Genomic DNA, 23,952 nt, shown 5'->3' on the forward strand with positions numbered 1-23,952 from the left:
CCTTCACCCCTAATTCCTACATCCCCTTCACTCCCAACCTCTGCTCCCCTTCTGCCCCCTAACCCCTGCACTCCGCCCCCTTCACCCCAATCCCTGCACCTCCCTCCTGAGCCCCCAACCCCTGCACTGTGCCCCCTTTACCCCAATCCCTGCCCCTCCTGAGCCCCTATCCCCTGCACTGTGCCCCCTTCACCCCAATCCCTGCCCCTGCTGAGCCCCTAACCCCTGCATCCCCCTCCTGCACCCATGTGGAGAAACTGACCTGGATGCACAAAGCAGCTCACATTGCTGCTCGCTCCCCACTGGGCTGCTGCTTCTCCACCCGGCATAGCCCTAGGGGGCTGGGGGTGGGGGGTGCAGGGATTTCCCCAGCACCCCCCTAGTTCCATGCAGTGTTGCCAGTGGAGTCGGTTGGAAATTAGAACTGAAATGGAAACACTCATGAAGTGATTTGTAAGCGAGGTCTGGATGAGCTCTCCCCTGACAGCTAGCAAGGGACCAGCGTAACCCGGCACCAGCCAAAGTGGATCCTTGGGGCAGCCCAGCTCTGTCTGCTGGCTCTGTAGGCAGAGCCAGTGGCCAGTGTGATCCGGAAGCCTTTCCACCCACCGCTGGCTCATCACTGGCTGTCAGGGGCGAGCTCACCCAGAATCGTCTGATAATCCCTGCCTGCGGTGTCAGTCGCGGCGAAAACTGCTGGGTCTGGAGGGATAATTTGTCCTTGGTTCGGAGCATAAGAATGGCCAGACTGGGTCAAACCAATGACCCATCTAGCCCAGTATCCCACTGGCCTCTCCCCCAGAGTCGCATCTGGGCAGCAATTTCCGCTGCCCCCTCTGCCTGTCAAGATGTGGGGCAGTGCAGGCAGGGGGCTGGGCGTGTGGTCGCCATTGTGAGCGGTTTCATTTAATGTGCTGCTTTTTCATTTATGTCCCGTGCCCTTGTGCCAGGCTCCCAAACCGCCTGGCCTGGCTGCATCAGCTCAACATGCCAGACTCCGCTCCCAGTTACCCTGGGGGAAATCTAGAGACCTGTGCCCCATGTAAACATGCCAGACCCTCTGCCTCAGAGCAGGCCGTGAGTGGCTCTGAGCGAGGCTGGGGAGAGACGTCAGTGGCTGTGACTCAACACATCACAAGCTCCATGCTCCGAAATGCAGCCTCTGGTTTTTTCCTCTGCAGAATAATCCTATATTCCAAGGCCAGTACGTGTCCTTGCCCCTCCCTGCATGCTGCATTCCCACCAGGCCCCCAAAGATCCGGGCTGCACACGCCCACCTCCGGGTCGGGAACCAGCTGGGAGTCTCCGAGGAGCCCCTTTAATGGGCCAGAGGGGTCACTGTCTTGCCATGCCAGCTGTTCCCCCTGCCCAGCCGAGAGCACTGATCTGAGAAGCCAGACACAAGGGAGTCAAGTCATCATGGCTGGGGCGGTGGGGGCATTGCTGGTACAACTGCCAGCACCCCAGGGAGTACAAGCCTGGGGCTGAAGAGAGCATCTCCCCTCTGTGCACTCCCAGCCCCACAAAGCTGCAGCCAGCGTAGCCCCTTTGCAAAGCCCAGCCCAAAGCAGGAGCCTTGGCAGCGCAGGCTGAGGCTCCGACAAGAAGGATTGCCCAATAGTTAGGGCACTAGCCTCGGACTTAGGAGACCAGGGTTCTTAGCCCCTGCACTGCCACAGCCTTCCCATGTGATCCTGGGCAAGTCCCTTTGCCTCGCTATGCTGCGGTTCCCCAGCTGGGGATAATGCCTCGCTGAGCGGCTAATGCTGGGGTGGCGCTCAGTTACGGCAGCGATGGGCACGAGGGCAGCTGGATGGCGTCTCACAAGGCCCAGCCCTGGAGGGGCCCTGGCAGCCTGTTCCCCTCTGATTTGGGTGGGGCGGAGTGCCCAGAATGGATGCTCCCACTTCTGGAATGTATGAGGCCTGAGCTGCACAGGCCTCGCCACTGCTGAGGATGTTAAACAAAGGCCCGGGTGGGAACTGAGTTCGAGTTCACAGCAGGTCCCCTGGCTTCAGAGCTGGTGGAGGGAGCTCTGCCTGGGGGGCTGGTGCTGGGGAGGGGCTGCTCAGGGCCTCTCTGGAGAGAGGGAACCAGGAATCACCTCACAAGCCACCGGTACTCGAGGGCAGTGGCCCAGGACAGAAGGGGCCACTGAGCAAAGTTCCCTGCCCCAGGGCAGCTGGGCTCACCAGGTGCTGCAGGCCCATGATGCACCAGATGGGGTTACTAGAAACCTGGGTCACTGCAGCAGCCCCCCTGGGGCTAACCAGCAGGGGCTGGACCGGGGCGGGAGGCACCTTAGGAACCCCCAGAGGCGCTGGTGACTCAGCGATACCGAAATCCAAAGACCAACAGATCTATCGAGGTTGGACACAGCTGTTTAATGGACACATCTTGCTGCACAGCCCTTATCATGCCCGCGGCCCCAGCCGTTACCCCGGTCCCGCCGACAGCAGGCGATGGTGCTGTCTCAGCAGTGCCGCTGGCAGGGTCAAACCTGGGGGGCTGATTCCCCCATGCGCCCCCACGCCCGCTGCAGTCATTGGCACCTGCGCAAAGTGGGGGTAAAATGCAGCAGGGTCGGGCTCCGCACAGGGGAACGGGCCCCTTCATCTGTACATTGCTCCCCAGTCTCCACATGGCGTGTGGGAATTTGGGTAACCAACTGGCTCTGTCCCCCATCGGCTCTAGCCCCCCGTGATCCTGGGCTCCACGCTGCCCTGCCAGGCTGGGTGAAAACCATGGACTTGTACACAGCCAGCGAGACCTGCGCCCCCAGCCAGCCCACGGGGCTCACCACCACAACTCCATGCATCATAAGACAGCGTGGCCAGTGCACAGGCTGCAATGCATGTTGGGACGTGTAGTCTCTGCAGCTTGTGCCTCTGCTAAAGCTGATGGAGGCTGCATGCGGCCGCATTTTCTGCAAACCAAGGGCAGCCTTCAGGGCCCAAAGCTTGGGCCTCACCCTGGCTCACCAGCCAGAGACAAGCAGGCTGAGGGCTTCAGAGCAGTGCAGAGGGTGCAGGGCCAGGCCTGCCCTCATTTCAATGGAGAATGTGTCTGGCTCCCCATTCAGTTACCTCCTTGGCTCAAGCAGAAAGATCCTGGAAGTTACTTGCACCCAGGTCCCTGAGCTTTCCTGTGCCTGTGTCTCCTCCGTCCCACTAACTCAGCAGTGGGCCTCTTGGAGGGACCCCCCATATATTATCCCTGTCTTGTACGTGCGGCCTCCTGCCGCCCGCCCTCAGTTCACTACTGAAGTGCACTCGGCGATGCGCCAACCCTGGAGTGCGAGTACAAGGAGCACTCGTCCCTGGCACACTGGCTGCTATGCTGCCTGAGCGCTGCGGACAAGCTGTGAGTGCTGCTCCCGACTCCCCCAGGCAGGAAAGGTACCGCTGGGCGCTGACGTGGGCGTGAGAGCAGGGCTGGCTCGGACGTGCAGCTTGTTTGGTAGCCCTGGTGGGTGGTGTCACTGCAGCTGCCTCGTGCGGCTTCTCGCCCTGCCATGCTCCTGGTGGTGTCTGTTGGGGCAGCTCCGTGTTCCTTCCCTCTCTGCTCTTGTTAAATGGGCTGCCCCAGGGAGGGGAGGCTTTCACAAGCAGGACCTGTGGGGGAGCAGCCTTGGCTCGGACGCCCACGGGCTGAACGTGACTGAGGGTGCGCTACAATGCAGCCCACAGCTCCACTCCTTTCTGACGCAGGGCTGTGTGCTATGCAGAGACGGTGGGTCCCAGGATGGTGTGCTCTGCCTTGATCTGGGGGGCATTGCAGGCTAGGGTCTGTCATCTCCTCTGGGGATGTGAGGGTGGGCACAATCTGCTCCGGGTTAGGCACGGTCGGTGCAGCTTGCCAGCTGTTTGCAAGGTGCGAACAGAGTCATGCAGTGGCAAAGTCTGGGTGTGTTGCTCCAGTCTGTGCCCACGTACCAGGGTGAGAGGTGCCAGAGGAACCCCTTAGATAGACAGCATGGTTGGGCTCCCGCTTGGGTCACTCCTGGGCACCTGAATCTTTTTACGTTCAGCAGCAGCAATCCTTCATTCTCTCCCCACGCTGGGCCCACCCCACGCACATCAGGTGTGGCCCCAGGTTACCGTCACCGTCCCGGTGGACATCAGGCAGGGCTGCTGAGATGGTGACTCGGGCAAGCCTGTAATGAGGAAGGTTATAGTCCAGATGACAACTGGGATGGAGCACGAGGGGGCATTGCAGGCAGCAGGACAGGCTTCCTTCTAAAAACAGGACAATGTTCTGGGCAGGTCCCTGAGAAACCAAGAGCTGCTGTGCTCTGAATATACTTGACACAAGGGTGACTGGCCAGTGAACCCTCAGGAATGGAGAGCTGCAGGATCTGCAGTGAGCGGTCATCCAGGAGCTGCTTCCCAGGAGACAGAGCAACCCCACTGGCCATCCAGTGACCATGGACTCGCTGATGCCGGGGTGGATTGTATCTAGCCCCTCCCATCACAATGAGATGGATTCCTCCAGCACAGTGTCCTCTCCTTTCAGCCTTCCCAAGCCAGGCCCACTGGCAGATCTACCAAAGCGAAAGCGAAAGCATTTGCCACACTGGACCAGAGAGCTGGATCCTGCCTGTGGCAAGGGTGGCTATTGGGTGCTTCCAAAGTGACCCCCTGACATGTGACAATGTCCCATGGGTGGAAATTCCCTCCTGAGTCCTGCGGTGCTCCAGGCAGAGCTGTCGGGAAGGACTTCGTTTCCAGCAGTAGCTGGGCACGGCTTTAAAGCAGGCCATGTCTGATGTAACCGTTTTATCTCCACTAGGTTGAACTGTGACCGATTTCCCTCTCCCATTAGCTGAGCCAGCATTTGCAGCAGCTGCTCAGCTCATATGCAGCTAGCTCTGGTGATGGTCAAGTGCTTATTAATGAGAGGCAGAGCCTGCCAGGGGGCAGGGGAAGTTCTCTGATGTTCTTGGTGCAACTCACGGAGCCTCTGTCTACACAGGAGAGCTCTTGCTGTGAGAGCCTCACGCCTTCTGCTTTCCCTCCCCAAAGAAACAGGACAAGAGCAAACCTCAGTTCTGCCCAGAACTGCTACTGGAGAGGCCCAAGCCCACTGATTCTGAGCCCCTGCCCTTGCTGGAGGCCAAGGGGATCCAGTGACCTCTTGTAGCTCACCCTGCATCTCCTTTTTTTTTTTTTTTTTTTTGAATTGGAGGTATACCAATCTCCTAGAACTGGAAGGGACCCCAAAAAGTCATTGAGTCCAGCCGCTGCCTTCACTAGCAGGACCAAGTACTGATTTTGCCCCAAATCCCTAAGTGGCCCATTCAAGGACTGAACTCACAACCCTGGGTTTAGCAGGCCAATGCGCAAACCACTGAGCCATCCCTCCCCCCATCATCTCTTTCAGGCCTCACAACTTCTGTACTGGCTCTAGACGTCATGAATGCAGGCTGGATCCTAGCTCCTCAATGTGCTGCTGCAGCCTGATCCAGGCCCTTTTATAGGCTCCGGGGGCAGGGGATCTGTGGGTCAAGTGGCCAGAGGAATCCATGGCCACCTTCCTAATGAATATGTAGGCACAGAGACTACAGATCCCAGGGTGCAATGCTTTGTCTCTGGGACAAGGCACTGCATTCTCTGCCGGCGGTGACTTGGCATTCAAGGGGAAGGTAGCTGGTCCCCGCGGCTGCGTTCTGTGGTGGTGAAGCTGAGTGGGGTGGAAATCTGGCCCCTCCTGAGAGTGTGTCCAATGAGTTTGCTGATCTTGCATCATGGTGCAATACCAGCTTCTCTTTGTAAGGAACAGGAGGCATTGTTATGAATAACTATCAGGTACCGAGTGCCAGTGGGGGGCTGCTAGCATGGTGCCTGGGAAAGGTGTGCAGAGCTAATGCACATGTGTCACCATTGCCCCCTGGTGGGTGGAACTGGAACTGCTCACTGTGTGTCATAGCCCCTGTACTGCTAACTGTAAAAAAAGATTCTTCTTTGGCTCAAGGCAGTGGCCGGTGCTCTTGGAGCCGGAGGGCATGACTTCTATCCTGGCTTATGGCTGTGAAATCACAGGTGGCTACGGATTCCATAAAGTCTGACGGAAGTCTCAGAATTCGCAGACATGCGATGCTGTGTAGTAAAGGCAGGTAGTTGGCGTCTGACAACTTTGAGAGGACTAAGAAATCACAAGAAACTCGCCTCCCTTCTTCACACATGGCAAGACCAGAAGGGACCACTGTGACCCTCCTGCCTAACCCCGCCCCGTGACACCTGCATCCAGCCCGGCACTGGTGGGTGAGCTAGCAAGCATCTTCTAGAAAGACATCCCGGCGCGAGGCCCAGGTTACGTTAGCGGCAACGCTTCTGCGGCTCCTACCACGTCCTTGCTCCAGAAACACAGGGGGCCTGATCTCCCCCCTACAACCTCACCGCAGTGAACCAGGCTCACTTCACTGGAGCTGACAGTGGTGGGACCGAGAGGGGAATCCGGCCCCGTGACAAGCAGCCGACACACCACTCAGCTCTCAGGATTGTCCTGACGGGCCCCTGGCTGGCAGAGCGGCACCTGGCACCTGAGCCAGGAGGTGGAGCTGCTCAAAGGGAGCTCTCTGAGGCTTGTTTATGCAGTCGCAGCGGTGGGCCGGGTGTTTGCCAGCCTGAGGAAAGCAGCTCCCCACTGGGGACACTGAGCTGTTCTGCTTGGTGGCTCTGAATCCACCCTGTCCCCCACCCAGGACTTTCGCTTGGACAGAGACCAGGGCCTGAGTCTTCCCCCGGAGACGGGTGTGAACCAGGAGCAGCTCCGTGGTGGTGGTGAGAGGCGACCCAGGCCTGCGATGCCACGTCCTCGCGGGGTCTCATGGCGTTCGGCTCTTGCTCCGTGCCCAGCTCTCCCAGCCGGGGATCGGCTCACCCAGGGAGGCTGGAATATGGGTGTCGAGAGCCGCCATGCAGAGCGGAAAGGGTAACACTGCCCTGGCCGCTGGGGACCAGGCCTCAGAGCCTTTGGTGTGTGTGTCTGGGGCCGGGGGTGGTCCCAGAGAGCAGGGGAGAGGCTGGGACGGTGCCCGCCCCAGCTTGCCAGCTGCAGGGCAGCCCCTCAGGCTGTTCTGGCCCCAGCCCAGCCAACACACCTCTCTGTGCTCTCCAGCAGGCATGCCAGTGCCAGTGCCAGTGCCAGTGCCAGTGCCAAGCCAGCCGGGGGCTCATTAGTCCACAGCCACTGGGGTCACGCCTGGGCCGCCGACCTGCAGCAACGGCACAGGGTGACCTCGACGCTGGAAACCGTGGGGGCTCGCATGGGCTTTCTTGGCCAATCAGAAGCCAGAACGCTGCTGGACGGTTTGTCTTCAGCCCTCTCTCTGCTAATCAGAAGTCTGCCAAAATTGCATGTGGGTTGGGGGCGGGGGGAGAAGCTCCCTCTCAGCCAATCAGAAACCAGAACTCTACTGAGCTGGGGGTGTGGCCGGGCGTGGTGCGGGGTTTGGGGCCTCGCTCCGCCAATCGAAGGGACGTGGGTGAGGGCAGGGGAGCCGGGTGTGGCTCCCTGAGGCCCATGGGAGACGGGGCAGCAGGCTGGAGCGCCCCTCTGGCGGGTGAAGCAGCCTGTCAGCTCCTCCAGCTGCAAGCTCAGCGAATACAGAACACAATGGCTAGGACTGGGCTCCGTGCGCCCGGCCTCCCGCCCGCTCATGCATCGCCCAGGTTGGGAGCCCTCGCCCGGCCCCTGTCCCGGGCGGCGGCTACGCCAGCGGCTTCAGGTGGATGGCGGCGCTGTTGGGACGGGCGGCGAGGATGTAGATGACGTTCTCCTTCAGGAAGGTCGGCCAGTCGACAGGCCTGCTGGGGAGAGCGGAGGGGGTTAGCGTGGGGGCCACGCGGGCAGGGGCTAGGTCTCCAGCCCATGTGTGCTATGTAGCAACTCCTGGCCTGACCACGGAGCAGCAAGCTCATGGGCCCTACAGATCCCAGTGTGCAGTGCTCCATCGGGGCTCTGCCTGTGTAGGGACCCCTGGGGAGACAGGGTCTCTTCACATGATAGATCTGCTAAGCAGGGGTCTACAATTCCCATCTGCCCCCTCCCCACTGCACATCCCCTTCCTCCTGGCCAGGTAAGGGGGCACAGAAACCCTGCGAAAGACCCTGAACCGGGATCTGATTGGGCACCTAGGGGAAGCAGCAGCCTCCTGGCGAGCCAGGAGCAGCGGAGAAGCCGGACACAGAGAGGAACCCCCAGGAACTGGATGCAGAGTCCCCGGTGGAAGGCTGCACATCATAGCTGGGTGCAGCTCTGTGTGGGGCGTAGAGGGCAGCAGCACCTGGGCAGGGAGCCAGGACAGAGGGATCCCGACGAGACACACCGCTAAGTGATCCTGCCTGGGAGCCTGCAAGTGCCTATTTGCTGAAATAGCACCCGGACTGGAGAGGGCAGCCCAGGCACGGAAGAGCTGTCCATGACCCTCGAGTGCGCTGCCCCCCAGACCCAACCAAGAACCACTATTGCTTTTCAAGCCTCGGTACCTTCCCCTTTCCTGCCAGCCCCCGTGGAACACTCTTCCCTTAGCACAGGACCGCCAGCCTAGTGCCTGCAGGGCCTAGCAGCAGAAGTGCTTTTCAGTGCTCGTCTCCGAGTCACGGTGCAGCTGGCAGGCTCCTGGCCCTGGGGGTTTGGGGCACTCCCGCCCTGAGCAGCTGTGATCATCACCCTGGGACGCTGCACAAAGGAGCTCGTAGGGTAGCGCTCTCGGGTCCCCGATGATTCCCGGCTGCGTAGCAGCCAAGGCGGTGGAGCTGGCGATGAGGGGGGCTGGCAGATGGCTAGAACACAGAGCAGCACATTTTCCAGCCCAGCAGCTGGTTTCTGCAGAGCTTGGTGCAGCTCCAGTGTCTCCTGCGTGCCCATCTGCTGCGTCATGCTCCAACCTTTCAGGGCCTGACCCCTAAGTCCTGGGTTTCTCTGGGAGCAGCTGTGGAGCTGCTTTAGGTGTCTGTGCCTGTGCCATCACCGTGGAAATGTCGTATCCTGATCTTAAGTTAACAATACTTAGCACCTCACAAACATGAACGAGTCGCCCCACACCCCCGGGAGACAGGCCAACACCATTAGTACAGATGGGAAACTGAGGCACAGGGAGGGGAAAGGACTTAGGTGTCACAGCGCATTGGTGACAGAGCCAGGATTAGAAACCAGGAGTCCTGACACTCAGTCCCCTGCTCTAACACTAGCCCCAGCTCCCTCTTTCCTGGACAGGACGACGAAAAGGAAGAGCGGCTTTGCTGACTATTCCATTTTAAAACGTATTCACTTGCCAGCAGAAATCTGTCCCCCGGGAGGATTGCTAACGAGCCAGGTGCTTTTACCAGCGCGCTCCCGCCCTCCTGAGAAAGGGACGCCATCACACGATCCTTCCCTGGGCGGAAGAGCCGACGTGTCTGGCACACAGAGAACCCCACTCAGCCCTCTGCCCCAGCAGCTTTGCACTGATGGGACACTGCTAACCTCAGTGATGAAGCTGGCCCTTTCTGCGTGGGCTGAACGCCATGAAATACATGGAGCTACATCTTACTGAGGTTATTTCCAGCTGGGTGAATTTCCTCAACCCACCCAGTGATTTTAACAGGAGACAGAACATTTTCTCCAGACGCATGAACTGGGGTGGGATAATTATACTGTCTGCCTCACATATCTGTAATGCTTTTCATTACCCCGGAGACTCTCCGGCTGCTTTCCCCTCACCACCACCCCACGCTACAGAAATGCAGCCACCTCTGGGGTGCAGCAGTACATCTGTTTGCCGCTGGCTGTGGCTGTGATGGGAGACTCTCCGGGCTGAGGGAGCGCAGTTCTGCTCTAGCTGGAGTAGAAAACCATCTTGATTAAGCTGCTGATTTCTGTGGATTCCAGGAAAGCTGCTGAAGACAAGTTTTCCTGGAAAATGTCACCACTCTTGCATAAAGGTGCCTGAAGCTCTGCGTGGGCTTGTGTATAGAGCACTAGGGTGGGACTCTGGAGACCCGAGTTCTAATTCTGGCTCTGCTATTCACCTACTGGGTGACTTTGGGCAAGTCACTGAACTGCCCTGTGCCTCAGTTTCCCCATGTGCAAAATAGGGGCAAGGACACTGGTCTATAGGTCAAAAGTGCTGTAATTACTGCTGACCCCAAGGAGGTACCAGCTCAGTCTCACCCGGCAGGTGGCACCTCCAGCAGCCACACTGGTTTCTCGTCAGCACTGCGCTTAGTGCACGAGGGGACTCACTGGCTGTGTGTTAGGGTGGATCACCGATCAAGCACCAGTCAACGGGGCAAGGTTGTTGTGAAACAGCCTAGTATTGTTAGTCTTGAGAAAAGCAGGCTGAGGGCGGAGCGGCTACCAGCCCTCCGCTGTGGCAAGGGCTATTCTAAGGGGGACAGAGATCAATTGTTCTCCATGGCCACAGAAGGCAGGACATGTGGTGGGCGTAATCTGCAGCAAGGGAGCTGTCGGTAGCTCTTAGGAAAAGCTTTCTAATGCTCAAGATGTTAAGCTCTGGAGTCGGCTCCCAAGGGAGGTTGTGGGATTCCCATCACTGGAGGCTTTTAAGGCCAGGCAGGATAAACCCCCATCACAGAGAGTCCAGGTTTACTGGCCCTGTGGCCTAGGTGAGCTCTGCAGGACCCTTCCAGCCCCACATTGCTATGATACGCCCTTTAACACCCCACCCCACCCCACAGCTGCACTGGCTTGTGGGGGAGCCCAGCAGAGCTGAACGGATGCTGCCGCCATGGGCCTGGAGACTCCTGTGGCAGATCCCATCTTCGCCCCACACCCCGCCCCGCTCACCTGGATTCCTCCTGCTCTGTGCCCAGCAGGGTCTTCTCCTGGCTCCTGCTGCTGCCGCTGCTGGCTGGGCTGCTCTCTGACATGGGCCCAACATGGCTGATGCTGCGGAGGAGAAAGGGCATTTCCCTCCTTTGCCCCTGGGCTGGAGGATCTGGGCTGGGACTGCCCTAGTGCCCTGGGGCAGCCGTATGACAAACATGCGTTGCCAGGGCCGGCTGGGCTCCAGCTGTGCCTCACATGCTGGGCATGCAGCATCAGGTGTGTGAGGGGAGATGGGGGGCTCCCCATGCCAATCGCAGGCGGGGGAGGGAGATGGGGGGATGCAGAGGGAAGTGGAAGCTGTTGCTGGGGGGTGGTGCCGGGGGATCTGGCTCACGCTTTGGCCTGTGCTGGGAAGACACTGGGCAGGGGTTCTGGGTGCAATCGCTCCACTAACTAACCAGGAGTTTGGGCCTCCTGGTGCTCCCCCGGCTCCGGCTGGGGAAGGGTTCTCCCCCTGGGCAGCCCAGCCCTGTTACCTGACGTTGCAGGATGGGGCCTCCTTCTGGTGCTTCCGAAACCACGTGTGCTGGGCTTTCCGGCACTCGCCCTCGCTGATCAGCCCCTGGCTGTCCTGGCTGAGGGGCAGGAAGGTGGCTCGCGCCCGCTCCCGCTCCTTGGCTGTCAGTAGCCGCAGCAGGGAATTCTGCAGGAGGGAGAGACCGGAGGAGGGCAGGGGGGCTGGCTGGAGCTCCTGGGCATGGCTGGAGAGGGTGCAGGGGGCAAAGCTCCTCTCAGGCACAGGGACACAAGCCGAGGGCTTGGGTTCATCACAGCTGTGCCAGCCCCAGGCAGCACTGAGGGATGTCCTGGATAGGTCCCTCTTCAACCATCCCAAGCCGGGGCGGTGGGAATACAGACCCATCCTGCTGATGGGTGTGAGGAGAGAACACCACACCTTAGCTGGGATGGCCACTGCCTCAGCCTGACCTACAAAGGGGGAGGCTGACTAGTGATGGGGCCTCCATATAATCTACCCCTCTTGGGCTGACAGAGGGGTTCAGATCTGGGACTCTTTCTCAGCATGAGAAGGTCTGAGCCTCTAGGTCTGGAGCCAAAGGAGAAGTTTCTTAGCTGGCTGCTCTAGTGGGCTCTTATCCTCTTTTGTGGACCAGCCACTCGAGTGAGATAAAGATATAAAATCATAAGAACGGCCAGACTGAGACAGACCAATCGTCCATCTAGCCCCGTGTCCCACCTGCTGACAGTGGATGGTGCTGGCCTCAGCGGGAATGAACAGAACAAGACAATTCTGAGTGATCCATCCCCTGTCGTCCATTCCCAGCTTCTGGCAGTCCCGAGGTTCACAACATCCAAAGCATGGGGTTGTGTCCCTGACCATCCTGGCTAATAGCCATTGATAGACCTGTCTGCCAGGAACTGATCTAGTTCTTTTATGAGCCCAGTTATACTTTTGGCCTTCACAACATCCCCTAGCAATGAGTTTCACAGGTGGTTGTGTGAAGAAATACTTCCCTTTGTTTGTTTTAAACCTGCTGCCTATTCATTTCCCCGGGTCACACCGGTTCTTGTGTTATGAGAAGAGGTAAATAACACTTCTCTGCTCACTTGCTCCTCACCAGTCATGATTTTATAGAGCTCAGTCATATCCCCCCTTAGTCTCCTCTTTTCCAGACTGTATAGTCCCAGTCTGATTAATCTCTCCTCATACGGAAGCCGTTCCAGACCCCTAATCATTTTTGTTTTCTGAACCTTTCCAATTCCAACAGATCTTTTTTGAGATGGGGCGACCACATCTGCACACTGTATTTAAGGTGTGGGCGTACCAGGGATTTATATAGAGACAATATGATATTTTCTGACTTCTTATCTCTCCCTTTCTTAATGATTCTCAACATTCTGTTTGCTTTTTTGATGCCGCTGCACATTGAGTGGATGATTTCAGAGAACTCTTCACGATGACGCCAAGAGCTTTCTTGAGTGGTAACACCTAATTTAGACCCATCATTTCATATGTATAACTGGGATTATGTTTCCAATGTGCATTACTTTGCATTTATCAACATTGAATTTCATCTGCCATTTTGTTACCCCGTCACCCAGTTTGGTGAGATCCCTTTGTAACTCCTCACAGTCTGCTTAGGTGTTTTGGGTATGGACCCTGGAGACTGGCGCTCTGAAATAACTAAGATAGCTAGGTAGATAGATGGGGGAGTGTATGTGGATAGATAGATAGATGGGGGTATATGGAGATAGATAGATAGATAGATAGATAGGTGGGGGTATATGGGGATAGATAGATAGAGGGGGTGGATGAGCATAGATAGGTAGATGGATGGGGTGGATGAAGATAGAGGGGGTGGATGGGGATAGATAGATAGATGGGGGTATAGATAGGTAGATAGATAGAGAGAGGGGGTGGAGGGGATAGACAGATAGGTAGATAGACAGACACAGGGAGTGCATGGGGATAGATAGATGACATGGGGATGGACAGAAGGCAGGCAGAGAGAGATCTCAAAGAATGGGTAGCTCACTGGGATGGGGATAGATAGATGGGGGGTGTATGGGAATAGATAGATAGAGAGACAGACACAGGGAATATGTGGGGATTGATAGATGGATAGACAGACCGACCGACCAGCAGATGCAAGGGATGTGTGGGGATGGACAGACACACAGACAAAAGGCAGGCAGAGAGATCTCGAGGAATGGGTAGCTCATTGGGATGGGGATAGATGGATAGATAGATGGGGGGTGTATGGGGATAGATAGACAGACAGGCAGACACAGGGGATGTGTGGGGACAGATAGATGACATGGGGATGGACAGACACACAGACAAGGCTGGCAGAGAGAGATCTCGAGGAATGGGTAGCTCACTGGGATGGGGATAGATAGATAGCTGGGGGGTGTATGGGAATAGATAGATAGGCAGGCAGGCAGACACACACGGGGGATGTGTGGGGATGGATAGATGACATGGAATGGACAGACACTGATAGAAGGCGGGCAGAGAGATCTTGAGGAATGAGTAGCTCATTGGGATGGGGATAGATGGATAGATAGATGGGGGGTGTATGGGAATAGACAGATAGACAGACAGGCAGGCAGGCAGGATAGATAGATAGACAGGCAGACACAAGGGATGTGTGGGGATAGATAGATGACATGGGAATGGACAGACACACTGATAGAAGGTGGGCAGAGAGATCTCGACGAATGGGTAGCTCATTGGGATGGGGATAGATAGATGGGGGAGGTGTATGGGGATAGATAGATAGATGGGGGTATAGATAGGTAGATAGATAGAGAGAGGGGGTGGAGGGGATAGACAGATAGGTAGATAGACAGACACAGGGAGTGCATGGGGATAGATAGATGACATGGGGATGGACAGAAGGCAGGCAGAGAGAGATCTCAAAGAATGGGTAGCTCACTGGGATGGGGATAGATAGATGGGGGGTGTATGGGAATAGATAGATAGAGAGACAGACACAGGGAATATGTGGGGATTGATAGATGGATAGACAGACCGACCGACCAGCAGATGCAAGGGATGTGTGGGGATGGACAGACACACAGACAAAAGGCAGGCAGAGAGATCTCGAGGAATGGGTAGCTCATTGGGATGGGGATAGATGGATAGATAGATGGGGGGTGTATGGGGATAGATAGACAGACAGGCAGACACAGGGGATGTGTGGGGACAGATAGATGACATGGGGATGGACAGACACACAGACAAGGCTGGCAGAGAGAGATCTCGAGGAATGGGTAGCTCACTGGGATGGGGATAGATAGATAGCTGGGGGGTGTATGGGAATAGATAGATAGGCAGGCAGGCAGACACACACGGGGGATGTGTGGGGATGGATAGATGACATGGAATGGACAGACACTGATAGAAGGCGGGCAGAGAGATCTTGAGGAATGAGTAGCTCATTGGGATGGGGATAGATGGATAGATAGATGGGGGGTGTATGGGAATAGACAGATAGACAGACAGGCAGGCAGGCAGGATAGATAGATAGACAGGCAGACACAAGGGATGTGTGGGGATAGATAGATGACATGGGAATGGACAGACACACTGATAGAAGGTGGGCAGAGAGATCTCGACGAATGGGTAGCTCATTGGGATGGGGATAGATAGATGGGGGAGGTGTATGGGGATAGATAGATAGATGGGGGTATAGATAGGTAGATAGATAGAGAGAGGGGGTGGAGGGGATAGACAGATAGGTAGATAGACAGACACAGGGAGTGCATGGGGATAGATAGATGACATGGGGATGGACAGAAGGCAGGCAGAGAGAGATCTCAAAGAATGGGTAGCTCACTGGGATGGGGATAGATAGATGGGGGAGGTGTATGGGGATAGATAGATAGATGGGGGTATAGATAGGTAGATAGATAGATAGAGGGGGTGGATGGGGATAGACAGATAGGTAGATAGACAGACAGACACAGGGAGTGCGTGGGGATAGATAGATGACATGGGGATGGACAGAAGGCAGGCAGAGAGAGATCTCGAGGAATGGGTAGCTCATTGGGATGGGGATAGATAGAGGGGGAGGTGTATGGGGATAGATAGACAGACACAGGGGATATGTGGGGATTGATAGATGATAGATGACATGGGGATGGATAGACAGACAGACACAGCGGATGTGTGGGGATGGACAGACACCCAGACAGAAGGCGGGCAGAGATAGAGATCTCGAAGAATGGGTAGCTCATTGGGATGGGGATAGATAGATGGGGGAGCTGTATGGGGATAGATAGATAGATAGATGGGGGTATAGACAGGTAGATAGATAGATAGAGGGGGTGGATGGGGATAGACAGATAGGTAGATAGACAGACAGACACAGGGAGTGTGTGGGGATAGGTAGATGACATGGGGATGGACAGAAGGCAGGCAGAGAGAGATCTCGAGGAATGGGTAGCTCATTGGGATGGGGATAGATAGATGGGGGGCGTGTATGGGAATAGATAGACAGACAGACACACACAGGGGATGTGTGGGGATTGATAGATGACATGTGGATGGATAGACAGACAGACACAGCGGATGTGTGAGGATGGACAGAGACCCAGACAGAAGGCGGGCAGAGATAGAGATCTCGAGGAATGGGTAGCTCATTGGGATGGGGAGAGGCACTGGGGCAGTCTCTGGGATGCTCAAGGATCCCCCTTGGCCTCCTGACCTCCCCATGGGGTGCCCCCCCACCCCGTGGCATTGCCTCAGGGGGCCTGGCTCCATGCACTCGGGGGGCTGTCTCAGTACCTGTGGCCGGACTTTCTGCATCAGCACGATGGATTCGTGGGAGACGAAATCTGGCCACTCGACGTGGCCCTTCTTGTCGGGGTCCAGCGCGGAGAACTGCAGGGCAGCTCGCTCCTCCTGCTCCTCACTCATCGGCCTCTCAAAGCGGCGCTTGTGGAGCAGGTGCTTGTAGTGCAGGAAATTGTCCTGCGTCAGGCAGGTCTCTGCAAGGCCAAGCCAGGCGCACATCAGCCCTGTGCTGCGCTGCCGAGGGCGGCCGTGACGAGCCCAGAGAAGAGCACAGCCACAGGAGCCGGCGCTGCCTTCACAATCACATGGGTCACGCAGCCCCCTGCACCTCCACTCCCATGCTGGGACTTGCAGCCAGGCCTCCCGTGGTCCCCTGGCAACCACCCATGACATCACAGGCACACTCTGCATTGTGCACCTGTGATGTCATGGATGTGGCCAGGGAAACATGGAACCTGAGTGTAGGTCTTGGCAGGTGAATAAACAAGGAGCAAACCAGGGCCCAAAATCTTGTTCACCTGCTGACCCAGGCCTTTCAGGACTGGGGGTGCGCGGCTGAAATTATGTGTGCAGCATGGGCCTAACTCTGGGCCTGCAAACCCTGGTCTCTCTGCTTGAGTTAAAGGAGAAACTCCACCAGCCGTCAGCAGTAGTAGAGCTTTTATCATCTGTAGCCCCTATACACCCAGACACCAGCACACTGCAGGGTGAGTTGAGGCAAAGGACAGCACGTACCGGGGATGATCTTGCATTGCTGGAAGGTCTCCATCAGGCTGTACATCTCCTCCTCCGTCAGCAGGAGGTTGAGGTTATCCTGCCGCAGGGAGAGACGTTCAGAGAGAAACACCCAGGGGTTAGTTAGCACCTGGAGAACAGCCCCCGGAGCTCCGCCCCAGCTGCCTGGCAGGATCCGTAATCCTGCCAGAGACTTCGCCAGCCCCATCGCCGCAGCATCTGGCGCCTCCCAAGCATTTAGCCATGGAAATACGGAGAGCCACCTGTCTCTTTCTCCCTTCCCAGCGTGCAGTGGAACTACTCAGTCAGCTTGCAGGCTGTTGTTTACAGGAGGGAAGCTGTGCTCTGTGCGTGTGGATGGGGGCAGGGTGCTGTGTTCCTGTGTGTGTGCACACGCGTGTGAGCGTGGACGGGGGTGCATGCAGTGCACTGTCGTGCAGCGGGGTCGAGAAGGATTTAGCAAAGGGAAGCCAAAGTGACAAAACAGGTTTTGCATTTTGTTCTGAACATGGCGAGGCCTGTTATTAGAGCGAGGGTGGGGGCGGGGCACGCCGGTGTGTTATTGTAGGGTTGTGTGGGAGTGCGGGGGCGGGGCACGCCGGTGTGTTACTATAGGGCTGCGGGGGCGGGGCACGCCGGTGTGCTATTGTAGGGCTGCAGGGGAGTGCGGGGGCGGGGCACACCGCTGTGTTATTGTAGGGCTGCGGGGGAGAGCGGGGGTGGGGCACACCAGTGTGTTATTGTAGGGCTGTGGGGGAGCGTGGGGGCAGGGCACGCTGGTGTGTTATTGTAGGGCTGCGGGAGAGTGCAGGGGCGGGGCATGTCACTGTGTTATTGTAGGCTTGTGTGGGAGTGCGGGGGCGGGGCACACCGCTGTGTTATTGTAGGGCTGTGGGGGAGTGCGGGGGCGGGGCACGCTGGTGTGTCATTGTAGGGCTGCGGGGGAGTGTGGGGGCAGGGCACGCTGGTGTGTTATTGTAGGGCTGCGGGAGAGTGCAGGGGCGGGGCACACCGCTGTGTTATTGTAGGGTTGTGTGGGTGTGCGGGGGCGGGGCACACCGCTGTGTTATTGTAGGGTAGTGTGGGAGTGCGGGGGTGGGGCACACCGCTGTGTTATTGTAGGGTTGTGTGGGAGTGCGGGGGCGGGGCATGTCACTGTGTTATTGTAGGGTTGTGTGGGAGTGACACTGTCTGGGCTGGAGGGGGGCTGACGTCACCTATCTGGGCTGTGGGGGGTGACACTGTCTATCTTGGTGGGGGTGACGCCATCAGTCTGGGCTCAGGGGAGGGGGTGACGCCGTTTCCCAGGGCTGAAGGGGTTGTGGGGGTGGACACAGGGTTTTGGTTATGGGAAGCAGAGCCTCTGCCTTGCGGGTCTGGACCCAGCCAAGTGCCTCTGTCAGCCTCTGGCTCCTGCTCTGTGCCCCATGGGGCAGCGGGGCCCTGGTGCAGGCATGGCCCTCGGCCTTGGGGCAGGTCAGGGCGCAGCTTACAGCATGTGGTAGGTGTCAGAGACTTGCCTGCTGCTGGGGCAGTGCCTGCTGTGGGTGTCTCCAGCTTGGAGCGCCCTGCCTACCATTTGCACGGCTCCCCAGGGAGCCGTGGGGCCCGGTGCTGGCCCTAGTGCAGCAGCTGGGGGGGCCACACTCACGCAGTAGTAGCAGCTCCAGCCCGTCTCGGTGTGCGCCGTCTCCGTCACCTCCACGGCACTGCTGTTGTGCAGGAAGCCCATGCGACGCAGACAGCCATCGTGGTAAACCCGGGTGCACACCCTGCAGGGGAACAGGCTCTCCGCCGTCCACACCTCGCAGATCTCGCACATCTCGTCGCTGCTCACCTGGGCGAGGCAGATGTGAGAGATGGGGGGAGTGAGCGGGGGGGACCCATCACACACACCGCCTCGGCACTCCCCTCATTCCCTTGGCCCGCAGCCTGCCCGAGGCAGCCACACAGGGTGCAAGGCCGCGAGGCCAGGATCTGTAACTAGTGAGGGTGCTGTGTGCGAGGAGAAGGGTATTCAGCTCCTGTGGGGATGGGGGCCACATGAGAGAGAAGGCAGGGGTTGGATGGACTGAGGGGTACGTATGGGGATGGATGTAGGAAGTGTGTGTGTGGGGGGGATAGACAGAAGGGTGTGTGGGGTAGATGGAGAGAGGGGTGTATGGCAATGGATGGATGGATGGATGATTGGATGAAGGGGTGTGTAAGGGGAGGGAGGATGGATGGATGGAGGTGTGTGTAGGGGGATGGGGTGAGATGGAGGGATAGAGGGGGTGCGTATGGGGAGGAATGGAGGGGTGTATAAGGGGAGGGAGGGATGGATGGAGGGAGAGAGAGGTAGAGGGAGCGATGGATGGGGATGGATGGGTATGGAGGGATGCGTGTGTGTGTGTATGTGTAAGGGGCTGGATGTGTAGGTGGATGGGGTGGGATGGAGTGGTGTGTAAGGGGAGGGATGGATGGAGGGTATGGATGGGGAGAGATGGAGGGATGGAAGTGTGTGTAGTGGGAGTGATGGCTGGCTGGAGGGAGGGAGGGAGGGATCGGTGGAGGTAGCTGTGACGAAGTGGGACTGTTCTTAATGTTTCCTCTGAATACTGTGTGGGTGCCTCAGTTTCCCCTATGCATTTCTTAAGTCTCTAGGAGGTGAGATTGTTGCAGAGCGAAGGGCCAGTATGCATAAATGGCTGGCACTCTGTCTCCTGGCAACTAATGGCCGATGCCCTTCCCTCCTGCAAGGGGAGAGCTAAAGGTGTGGGAGAACAAAGGAATCAGGTGACCTCCTGGCCTGGGAAAGGAACAAAGCCCAGAGGAGGAGGGGCTGGAGGGAGAGTCAATTTGGAGCTGGCTGAGGACAGGAAGTGAGGGCAGACATGGGTGTCTGGCTCGCTGCCCCCCAGAATGGACCCGGCTGAGGGGTCCCATTCTCTGTACCTACAAGCTCTGTTTTAGAGCGTGTTCCTGTCATTTAATAAACCTCTGTGTTACTGGCTGGCTGAAAGTCACGTCTGACTGCAAAGTGGGGGTGCAGGACCCTGTGGCTTGGAATCATAGAATCTCAGGGTTGGAAGGGACCTCAGGAGGTATCTAGTCCAACCCCCTGCTCAAAGCAGGACCAACCCCAACTAAATCCTCCCAGCCAGGGCTTTGTCAAGCCAGGCCTTAAAAACCTCTAAGGAAGGAGATTCCACCACCTCCTTAGGGAACCCATTCCAGTGCTTCACCACCCTCCTAGGGAAACAGTGTTTCCTAATATCCAACCTAAACTTCCCCACTGGAACTTGAGACCATTGCTCCTTGTTCTGTCAGCTGCCACCACTGAGAACAGCCGAGCTCCATCCTCTTTGGAACCCCCGTTCAGGTAGTTGAAAGCAGCTATCAAATCCCCCCTCATTCTTCTCTTCTGCAGACTAAACAATCCCAGTTTCCCTCAGCCTCTCCTCATAAGTCATGTGCTCCAGCCCCCTAATCATTTTCGTTGCCCTCCGCTGGACTCTTTCCAATTTTTCTACGTCCTTCTTGTAGTGCGGAGCCCAAAACTGGACACAGTGCTCCAGATGAGGCCTCAAATTTTTTGATGGGTGGAGGGGTGTGTTGGGGGTGTGTGTAACAGGAGGGATGGAGGGGTGTGTATGGAAGGTGTGTACAGCAAGGATGGATATATGGGGAGCTCCTTCTCCCTGTCCACAAGCTGAGGTTGCCTGCACTGTGGAACGACCACCCCCCACCCTCATCCAGGGTCACCAGGTCCCTCCATGGCATCCCTAGCACCTAGCGGTGGGCTGCAGATCAGGATTAAGGGGTACGAGCCCAGGAGCGGTGGGGAGCACAGCACAATCAGTTTGAGAGCATCAGCAGACGAGCACATGGAAGTCGAGGCCTAGCCCCTTGGGGAGTGCTGGAGCTGAGGGCTGACAGGTGCTAGACGTACTGAGTGCAGTGCCCAGAGGGTCAGGACTGTGGGGGCACCGGCTCTCTGCTCGGCTTGGGCAGGCTGGCACAGCAACCTGGGCTCCTCTCCTAGGGACCCTAAAGGCCTTTTGGGGTGTAGAGGTGCAGACTCATCCCAGCGGCACCTCCTGCTGGTGACTTCTGGGAACTAGCTCATTCCAGCTCTGGGGCACTCTGTGCAGGCCGGTGATCCGCCTGTCCTCTGGCCCCCATGTCCCTCCCAGACCCAGAGCCCTTGTACCTGGGATGCTGCCCCCTGGCAGTCCCCCACCAATCTGGGTCTGCCCTCCCTGGGGGACCCCCACCCACTACCCCTACTTTGTCTCAGTGTTGGCTACTGCCCAGTCTCCATCTAGCCCCTGTTCGCTGAGGCAGAGTGCAGTATCAGCCACTCATCATAGGCAAAGGGGTTTGGACCTGCTGCCTTTGCCTGCCCCTGGGCTGCCCCCTGCAACCCCCAGTACCTCTTGGCCTTATGCTAGGCCACAGCCTGGGGCTTTCCAGGCAGGAGCTCCCCAGCTCCTCTGCCTTTCCCCAGCCCTGCTCCACTCAGGTATCCTGTGTCTAGCTCCCTGCAGCCAGACCCTTCTCCCTCTACAAACACACAGAGACTGACTGGGCTCCTGTCTCCGAGCCCCTTTATCCAGGCCAGCTGCGGCCTGATTGGGGCGTGGCCCAGCTGCAGCTCTTTCCCCAGTCAGCCCAGCTCTTAGAGCTGCAGCTCCCTCCAGGGCTGCTTTTTAAACCCCTCAGGGCAGGAGCAGGTGTCCACCCCGCTACATGGGGCCAAGAGCCCGGAAACCCAATAGGTACATGGGGCCAAGAGCCCCGACTCCCTGTGCACATGACCCTTCTCCAGCACCCACCGGCCAGTGGCTAAGCCTGGCATCCAGAGCAGCACAAACAACGCCCGGGCCATAGGGCTGGGCACAGGGTGGACCTCTGGTCCCCCCACCCCTATGTGTGCAGCCAAGATGACCCAGGCTGCAGACATGTGGCTGAGGGTCAAAGGTTAAGGCAGGAGGGGGCCAAGCCCCCCATGGCCCGTGGACTGTGATTGTTGCAGTGACTTGTGTCCTGGCATGGGGCTTGCAGCCCCCAGACGGTCTCCCCACACCAAGGGGCAGCCAGGGGCTTTCAGCAGCATCAGCGGCATCGCCCACCTCAGCATGGTCACCCGCTGGGCCCTGGCACCCAGGATGAGGGGACGTGACCTGCCCTGGAGCAGCGGGTCCGTCTGCCAGCCCCAAGCTCTGGGAGCCCTTTGCCCCTTCCCACCTGCCTGCCCCAGCCTGGGGAGTGACGGGGAGAGCAGGTTACGCCGGCTCCTCTAAAGCATTCACCTGAGCTCCCGCATCTCCGTGACCGGTGCCCCCCACGTCCCCATCTCCATGCCAGGTGCCTCCCCAGCACTCACCTGCTCCCGTTGCTCCAGGCTGATCTCCAGCGGCTCGTCGTCGTGCAGCTCACGCGTGGGCCGGACAAAGGCCGGCAGAGTGAAGCGGTTGGCACGGTCGAACTCCTCCGGCTCCACACCCCGTCCATCCCGCAGCCTTTCCCAGGCTGCCCGGTTGGCACGGCTCTTCTCCCGCTGCGTCTGTGAGGGGCCAGCGGCCTCTGGCCTCTCCTCCTCCTCCTCCTCCTGCACCTCCTGCACCACATGCTCCAGTGTCCCCCGCTGCCCGCCCCAAGCCTCTGCCTTGCGCTTGGTGGAGGGCCGCTCCCGCAGCCCGTCCTTGAAGGCAGAGACAGCCAGGCTGACCTTCTGCACCTGCTCCACCGTCTGGCGCCGGGACATCAGCACCCCCATGGCTCTCCTGGCAGGAAAGATGGAGTGGGGGGTTCAGGGGCAGCCTGCCTCACAGCTACCAGCTGACAGCTCACAGCCCTTCCTATCACCGAAAGCCAGCCTCTTCTGGGGTGTGCCATGGAGGCTGCCTCTGCAGGTCTCACCCACCACTGAAAGGCTACCTCTTCTGGGGCAGAGCAGAGCAGCTGTTTGACAGCACACAGCAGTGTTGCACAAGAGTCACGCACCTATTTCTGAAATGTAGCCACCTCTGGGGCAGGGCACAGCAGCTGTTTAACAGCACACAGCAATGCTGCACAAGAGTCAAGCACCCAGCTCTGACATGCAGCCACCTCTGGGGCAGGGCACAGCAGCTGTTTAACGGCACATAGCAATGCTGCACAAGAGTCACGCACTCAGCTCTGACATGCAGCCACCTCTGGGGCAGGGCACAGCAGCTGTTTAACAGCACACAACAACCCAGGACCACAGAGTAGGACAGAAGAATTCCTTGTCCAGCTGAAGCTCCGGACAGGGGTACGGGAGAGTGTGGGGAATCGACTGACCCATGTTAGGCTCTGATCAGGGTTTATGCCCCACATTCCGTCAGAAAGTGCGAGGTCTGCCTTGCTGTGCCTTGTGGGCTCGGCCTGAACAGAGGTGCTCAACGGGAGGATGGAACAACAGAGATCAGCCATGAGAAGCCCCAGCCCTCTGACCCTTCTCCCGGGGATGGGCAGCCCCAGCCCTTCAATGCTTCTCCTTGCAGGTGGTGGCTCTCCAGTGACTTGCTCCCATCCCTCCACAGTGGCGAGGAAGGGTCTGGGCCAGGCTGTGGCAGCATCTCAGCCCACTCAGACACCAGCTCAGGGCCTGCCGCAGCCCCTGCACCCATCGCCTTCCACCCCGGACAGCGGAGCCCGATGGTTTCTCCTGCCCTGCCGCAGGCAAGGGGCTTGTGACGAACGGGACATGTTCTTAATGTTTGCTCTGAATAGCTTGTTGGGCCTCAGGGTCCCCTAGGCAGTTCTTACGCCACTTAGGTGGTGGGATCCGGCGGTGTGTGATGCTGCAGAGCAAGAGGCCAGTGCAGCCTAAAATTGGCCGGGCACAGTCTGTCTCCTAGCTAACTGATGGCCTGGGCCCCTCCTCTCAAAGGTGCCAACTGAGGTGTTGGGTCAGACTAAAGGATCAGGGGACCTGGCCCGGGAAGGGCGGTCTGAGTAAAGAGGAGGGGCTGGAGGGTTGTTAGTCTGGACGCTTGCTGAGGACTGAGGATGATGCAGACTCGGGGTGTGGCTCAACGCCCCCCAAGAATAAATAAAAAAAATGGGACCCGGCCGAGGGTCCTGGTTCGCTGTATCAGCAAGCTCTGTTTAAGACC

The 23,952-nt window shown here is 58.1% G+C and overlaps 1 protein-coding gene across 2 annotated transcripts in view; it reads right to left on the bottom strand.

The window, feature by feature from the left end:
• Positions 1–7,380: 7,380 nt before the first annotated feature.
• The window catches only part of PHF24 (PHD finger protein 24), a 34,720-nt gene continuing 18,148 nt past the window's right edge, over positions 7,381–23,952 (bottom strand). The window contains exons 2-8 of one of the 2 annotated variants that reach the window (XM_032800424.2): positions 22,197–22,596; positions 18,480–18,665; positions 16,829–16,907; positions 16,085–16,287; positions 11,310–11,476; positions 10,792–10,893; positions 7,381–7,808 (exon numbers count right to left, since the gene is read on the bottom strand). In XM_032800424.2, coding sequence (XP_032656315.1) covers positions 7,712–7,808; positions 10,792–10,893; positions 11,310–11,476; positions 16,085–16,287; positions 16,829–16,907; positions 18,480–18,665; positions 22,197–22,589 — 1,227 coding nt within the window. In that variant the 5' untranslated portion in view covers positions 22,590–22,596 and the 3' untranslated portion in view covers positions 7,381–7,711. Of the gene's footprint in view, positions 7,812–10,791; positions 10,894–11,309; positions 11,477–16,084; positions 16,288–16,828; positions 16,908–18,479; positions 18,666–22,196; positions 22,597–23,952 lie in introns of both variants that reach the window. The other variant, XM_032800423.2, reaches the window with a different exon arrangement.

The sequence above is a fragment of the Chelonoidis abingdonii genome, chromosome 6 (assembly GCF_003597395.2).
Source record: "Chelonoidis abingdonii isolate Lonesome George chromosome 6, CheloAbing_2.0, whole genome shotgun sequence".
NCBI classification, from domain to species: domain Eukaryota; kingdom Metazoa; phylum Chordata; order Testudines; family Testudinidae; genus Chelonoidis; species Chelonoidis abingdonii.